The sequence below is a fragment of the Adiantum capillus-veneris genome, chromosome 19, assembly GCF_014529385.1.
Source record: "Adiantum capillus-veneris isolate H3 chromosome 19, ASM1452938v2, whole genome shotgun sequence".
Lineage (NCBI taxonomy): Eukaryota > Viridiplantae > Streptophyta > Polypodiopsida > Polypodiales > Pteridaceae > Adiantum > Adiantum capillus-veneris.
The window spans coordinates 52,955,895-52,962,441 of record NC_140949.1 but is presented as its reverse complement, the minus strand read 5'-3'; the positions used below and the strand labels follow the sequence as shown (position 1 = coordinate 52,962,441).

The window sequence follows — 6,547 nt, the reverse complement described above, 5'->3', positions numbered from 1 at the left end:
CATGTAAGGTCTAAATGGGGTCTATCTTGAAATTTTCCAACACACTATCCCATGAGAGGATATGCAAAACCTAATGATCAACTTAACCACACAAGACATTTTCCAAGAACATTAAAGAGAAAATAGGCAAGTTCAAGGAGATCAACTTAAATATGAACTTGAGCACACTGAGAATGCATATGTCTCAATGATAGTCGCTGTGCCCAAAAGGATTGAAAATTAATCATTGCATTTCAACTTGAAAAAGGTGGCTGAAGCTACATTACAATAGGTAGCTATCACCTTGTTTTTTTTTAACAATACATGAATTTCATTAAATGAGGAGAAAAAAACCAATTAAAGGTGGGGAAATTGGAAATTCCTCTTATAATTAGAGGGCCAAACAATCTTAAGGTCTCTCTCTGGAGTAGGATTCCAACATGGCTACTCTCCATCACTACCATCTAGAGATGCCTTTGCAACATAAACAGAGGATATTCAAAAACCTCTTGAAGATGGTTAAATACCTCATCTATGGTTCTTCTAAATCCAAATTAGAAGGAAACAAGAGTTCTTCCAAGATTGTTTTTTGGATAATACATCATTCACGACACACCAATAGTGCCAACTATACATTTTCTCAACACATTCCACAAAGGGATATGTATGTGCCCAAATTCTCCCATAATATCTCCTAGAACTTGAATACTTGTGGATGAAGGGACTTGTAGCTGCCTTGGAGTATTTTAAACATCTCCTTGATGCCAAGAAAGATAACAAATAGATGGTGTAGGTGCTTTCTTACATCACATCTTGGGCATTAACTATGGCCCATTTTAGGTCACACAACTTAATCCAAACAACCAGAAGTAAGGTTATACTTAGTATGGATAGTATGGATCTGATCAACAATCATCCATTTCCCATTGTGGTTTATTGAATGCATTTGTCGAACCATATTTGGGCTTTGATCATGGTTTCTTTCCTTGTTTCTTGGGGATGGGTCCAAACCATATAAAATCCTAAAGAAGAATTATTGAATGAAGACAGGGATCTTCTATTATTTACTGCGTTCAAACCTTGCTTACCAAAGATAAGCGGAAAGATTGAAACCTAGTGATTTAATATCTGAAGGTGAAGTAAATAGGCCCAAAAGTTCTAGGTTTCTCCATGCTTTGTAATCCTGTAGAACAAATTCTTTAGTATGCCTTCGCACATGAAAAGACCATTAGTCCTAGGAGGACAATGATTTTTAAACCCACTTTGCTACCATTTTGATTGATTTTATTGCAATATTCAATATATCAACATTCAAGATATCAATATTCAAGATCCCTAGACCACCTCTAGTTGTATGGTAGTAGCATGTCCATTAGTCTTGGGAGGACAATGATCTTTTAGCACACTTTACTACCATTTTGATTTATTTTCTTTCAATATTCAAGGTCCCTATATCGCCTCAAGTTGTATGGTAGCAACATGTTTTCCATGAAACCTTGCTGACTTTGAAAATATTATTGTTTCCTTCCCAACAAAATCTCATAGAGATGGTTACTACCTACTTAATTTGACATTTAGTTGGCCTCCAACAAACAAAAAAATACATCAAAGAAGGAGAATATAACTACTTCACACAAACATATCATTTGGCAAGTTAGCTTGGAAGTCTTGCCATAGGAGGATTTTCATTCTAATTTTTTCAAATACTCATTGCCATCTTTGGGTCATAGTGACCTTGAAACGCATATATATATGTAGCAACCTAAAAATTTTCCATCTGATATGATCTAACACCTTGATTGAATCATTATAGGAGGAATAAATCCATTTGGAGATTTAAAACCATGTTTATGGTGATTGATATGAGAGCCACTTGCAAGGAAAAATATATTTAAGCATTCCATAAAAGTATCCAACTGATTGAGCATCTGCCCTCAGAATAACATTAGTATCATCAGCAAACTATTGAAGGCATATGTTATGCTCTACACTTGGGATCTGAATCTCCTTAATTTTACCCATCTATATGAAGTGCTTGAAAATACAACCCACTGTACATGAGGACATTGCATAAAGCAAGGGCGCTAAGGGGTAGCTCTATCTGATAGACCTCATGAGAAGCATAGTTTCAAATAATTCAGCATTCACTACTGTTCGGCACATACATTCCCAAAAAGCACATGTGTAAGTTTAATGGACTTCCAGTCAATACACATATTAAAAAGTGACTACAAATTGAAATCCACTCCATTGTGTCCTAAGCTTTGTCAAATTATATCTTCAAATGATAGTATTCTTGACCATACTTCTCACCATAATCCATCCCTTCCCACAAAGTGATAATAGCGTCCAAAATAAACCCGTTGTTTACGAAAACCTTCTTGCTCTTCTTATAATGAACATGTCCTAGAAAAAATAATGGAGATTTTTTTTTTAGTTTCTTGGGGATGAATTCCAGCACACAACAACATTTATAACATAAAGGGAAGAGTTTACTTAGTGGTATATTTTTTTGGCCTCACATAGATTTCAAACAGCTTCTATAGGCCTATAAGTCGCACTTTTTAAGAAAAACTCCTACTGTTTGTAAATACACTTGAATTGTAAATATAGAAGCATCGAATCTTAATCATCCTCCTATGGATCTAGAAATGCCCTCTTTTATGGAGTTGCAGGGTATGAGAAACTAAGGATCCAAGATGGAACTAAAAAACACAACCATGGACATAACTAATCTTTAGTCTGTAAGATCTACAAATATATTCTCTCTTAAGGAAACTTAGAATAACAAGAATGTTATGCCGTCTAGAAGATCAAAACCATGGAACATAAATGGCATGTGCAATCAAAGTGCCAAGAGCCCAACATTGGTCGCATGGTTCAAGGTTGGAGTCCACATGGTATCTTTGGAGGCCTGGACAATGATAGGGGTGTGTAGCGTGGCACACTATAGGCTTTGCCATGCTTGGTTAGGGTAAGTCCAAGTATTGAGTATGAAGCCCATATTAAGTGGACTCCTTCGGTTGGGTGGTAATCTTATGTCAACACTTGTGTGTAGGAGAGCTCTTGAAGAAAACCATTCTCCAAGAACACAAAAGAGAAAATAGACAAGGTCAAGGAGATGAACTTTATATGAACTTGAGAGTGTTTGTGCCCAATAGGACTAAAATTTAATTAGTGCATTTCAACTTGAAAGTGAGAGGCACATTACAAGAGGTAGCTATCCCCTTGTGTTTATTGACTAAACATGGATTTTATTAAATGAAGAGGAAAATAACCAATTGAAGCGTCAAAAGTGGGGGAAGAGGTAGTACTTGCTACAAACTAGAGGGCCAAACAATCTTCCACCAGCAAAGATTTCTCTCTAGAGTAGCATTTGAATATGGCTAGTCTCCATCATTGCCATCTACGATGCCTTCGCAAGATAAAGATAGAGGTTATTCAAAAACCTCTCTAAGATGGCTAAATACCTCATCCACGGTTCTTCTAAAAGTCAAATAGAAGGGAATCAAAGTTTTTGGTAGGCAACATTTTTGAATATTACATCATTCATGGAACACCAACAATGCCAAATGTAGTTTCTCCACACATTCTACAAAGGAATATTCATGAGTGTGCATTCTTCCATGATATGTCCTACCACTTGAATACTCGTGGATGGAGGAAACATCTCTCTAATGCTAGAGAACGTAACAAATAGATATTTTTGGTCCTCTTTTGCCCTACATCTTAGGCACTGACCTTGGCCCTTTTAACCTATGAAAGCTCTTTGCTCTGTCCATAAACCATTATGTATTAATCAAAACGCAATATATTGTGCTTAATAGGAGTGGAAAAATCCCACATACAATTGAACCCATAGATCCATTGCTTGCAACTCTATTGGACCTCCCATCTAATATGGAGCTTCTTTTTGAGATCCTCATCAAGGAAGCACCGAGACGGTTGTGCACGTCTGTATTTGTGTGTGTGTTGGGGGGGGGGGGGGGGGGGAAGAATTTACTAGGTCTTGGAGGATAATGTAGACAAAGAGATGGCCTCCCTTTTTTGAGTTGCTTTTGTAGCTACTACTGGCAGCTTTTTGGTTTTATTCAATTCGACCAGAGATTCCTCTAGATTCTTTTCCTACCACTTAGCTGGAGATTTGCTACCCTTACAAAATGGAACTTAGAGCTTGATCTGTCGCCGATTGATTGACGACCAATTCTGTGCTTCCTTAACCACTTGATCGAGCGTGCAGCTGCTCGAAAAGGCAAGCCATGCAATAGAAAAAAATAACCCTCAACATATGTGCCTCTGGTACTGCTCTACAGGTCGCTTTCTGCTCTACTGTAGTGTGCACATGGTGTTTGTACGCCGGTCCCTTTGCTTTGTTGCAACGCATGGTGTTCAACAGCCCGTCGTCTCTCGCACCAACCCGTCGCCTCTCGCACCTGCTCACCCTCCTCTGCTCTTTGCCTATTTCGACGTTCGCCACCGGATCTCGGTTGATTCGATTTTCTTTTTCATTTTTCCCAGCCGAGTACCCCCTACTATGTCAAATATACTGTAATTTGCACAAAACTTCATCCAAAACACCAGAAGTGACGTTAAATTTAGCATGTCTTAACTCTTGCCCACATCTAATGCCATTGGATCATCAATCATCCATTTCCCAGCGTGACGTAAGTCTTGACTCTTGCCCACATCTAATGCCTTTGTTGAAGCATATGTGAGTTCTGATGCCTAGTTCCTTTCCTTGTTTTGTAGGGATATGTTCAAATCATATTGAAGCTTGAAGAAGGTCCATTTTTTTAGTAAATGGAGATAATGACGTTGCATTCTTTCTTTGAGTTCAAACCATGCTTTCCAAAGATTAGCAAAAAGAGTGGAATTTAGTGTTTTGATATGTCCCATAGCTACACGTTGCTCCTTGCTTTGTAGACATCCAAAACATATAGTTTACTATACCTCTGCATAAAGAGAGACTAGTCCTAGGAGAGTGATCTTTTGACCCATGTTACTATGAGAGAGAGAGAGAGAGAGAGAGAGAGAGAGAGAGAGAGACTTTAAACCGCGCATGCACGTGACATGTTAAAGAGAGGTTATTCTAATACCCCACGAATGCACATTATGCATGGGGGTATGGAACAGTGAACCCCTCGAGATTGATGTATTTCTATATCGCAAAATGAGATGAATGCTTCTCCTAGATTCATGTTGTGCAAACCTCTATACTAGGTAGTAGACATACTACTGTAAATAAAGTCCCTAGGTAGTTGACATACCAGTGTAAATAAAGTCCCACACCTCTCTCTCTCTCTCTCTCTCTCTCTCTCTCTCTCACACACACACACACACACACACACAAATAGTCGGGGTTGCTTGGAGTAGTTTTCTTTTGAGATAAAATTTGTCCTCGTATCTCTCTCTCTCTCTCTCTCTCTCTCTCTCTCACACACACACACACACACACACACACATTCAAGACCTAGTATCGGAAAGACTTTTGGGGTTGCTTGGGATAGTTTTCTATGAGATTTAAGGTTCTCCTCTCTCTCTCTCTCTCTCTCTCACACACACACACACACACACACACACACACACACACATTTGAATGTGAGATTTGGTTAGAAGTTTAGCATACTGGTGTATTTATTACATCTTAATAATCAGGTAGAACTCTCTCTAACATTCTCTCTCTCTCTCTCTCTCTCTCTCTCTCACACACACACACACACACACACACACACGAGCGCATGCACACACATACACACGTCTGGAACTTTTGAGACATTTCTTATAATGGTTTATTTATTTAATTTCTGTTCGGTTGCACACAAAAAGGATGTATCTGGTGCAATTCCTATTTCACAAACTTTGTATGTTGGTTTTCATGAAGGGTATGTACTGTAGGCATCCTCATGAAGTCTCGCTTGCTTGTTCAAGCCATACCCACCTTCTTTTTCTGCAGGAACGAAGGAAAACAAATAGTAAGCAACTGCAAGAGAGAGAGAGAGGGAGAGAGAGAGAGAGAGTTACCCTGCGGCCGCCCTCGCCATCGCTCTCGCTGCTGGAGCTGGAGCCACCCTCGCCAGGGCCACCCTTCACCTTGTTTTTGATCTTGCCCATGACGCCTTCCTTGTGAGGTTGTGGCTGATTTAAGCCAGGGGTTGCGGTTGCGGCGGGCTGGGGCTCGTCCTTTTTGTGGTGCAGCTTCCCCTCAATCTTCTCCTTCATGTTCGCCATTACAACTCAGGCTCAAGCTTAAGCTTTCCTTTCGGTTGCGAGATAATCAAACAGGTAGTGAAGCTTGTGATCAGATTACAGTGTAGCTAGTTACTTGCTTGCTGCTAGTATTTATGGCCTCTTGCCTTTTCGACAAGTGTCTATACGCTCCTCTTTTTTCGACACTTGCCCTTGCGACTTGTCCATTCATCGAAAGTGGCACTTCGTGTTCATCTCTATAAGAGGCAGTTCGTGCAAGCTCATGTGATAACCACACAGAGGTTTCCTGAAAGCGGGGAATCTTAAAAGACATTTGGAGCCTTCACGAGATATGTAAATTTATTTGTGCCAAGTAGGAGGC

The 6,547-nt window shown here is 39.5% G+C and overlaps 1 protein-coding gene across 1 annotated transcript; it reads right to left on the bottom strand.

The window, feature by feature from the left end:
* Positions 1–5,754: 5,754 nt before the first annotated feature.
* LOC147434027 (uncharacterized) lies at positions 5,755–6,272 on the bottom strand. The gene is made up of 2 exons (XM_086489863.1): positions 6,001–6,272; positions 5,755–5,926 (listed from the first exon to the last, which is right to left on the bottom strand). The coding sequence occupies exons 1-2, from the start codon at positions 6,205–6,207 to the stop codon at positions 5,903–5,905; spliced, it is 231 nt and encodes a 76-aa protein (XP_086345989.1). The 5' UTR covers positions 6,208–6,272; the 3' UTR covers positions 5,755–5,902.
* Between the last annotated feature and the right edge of the window lie 275 nt (positions 6,273–6,547).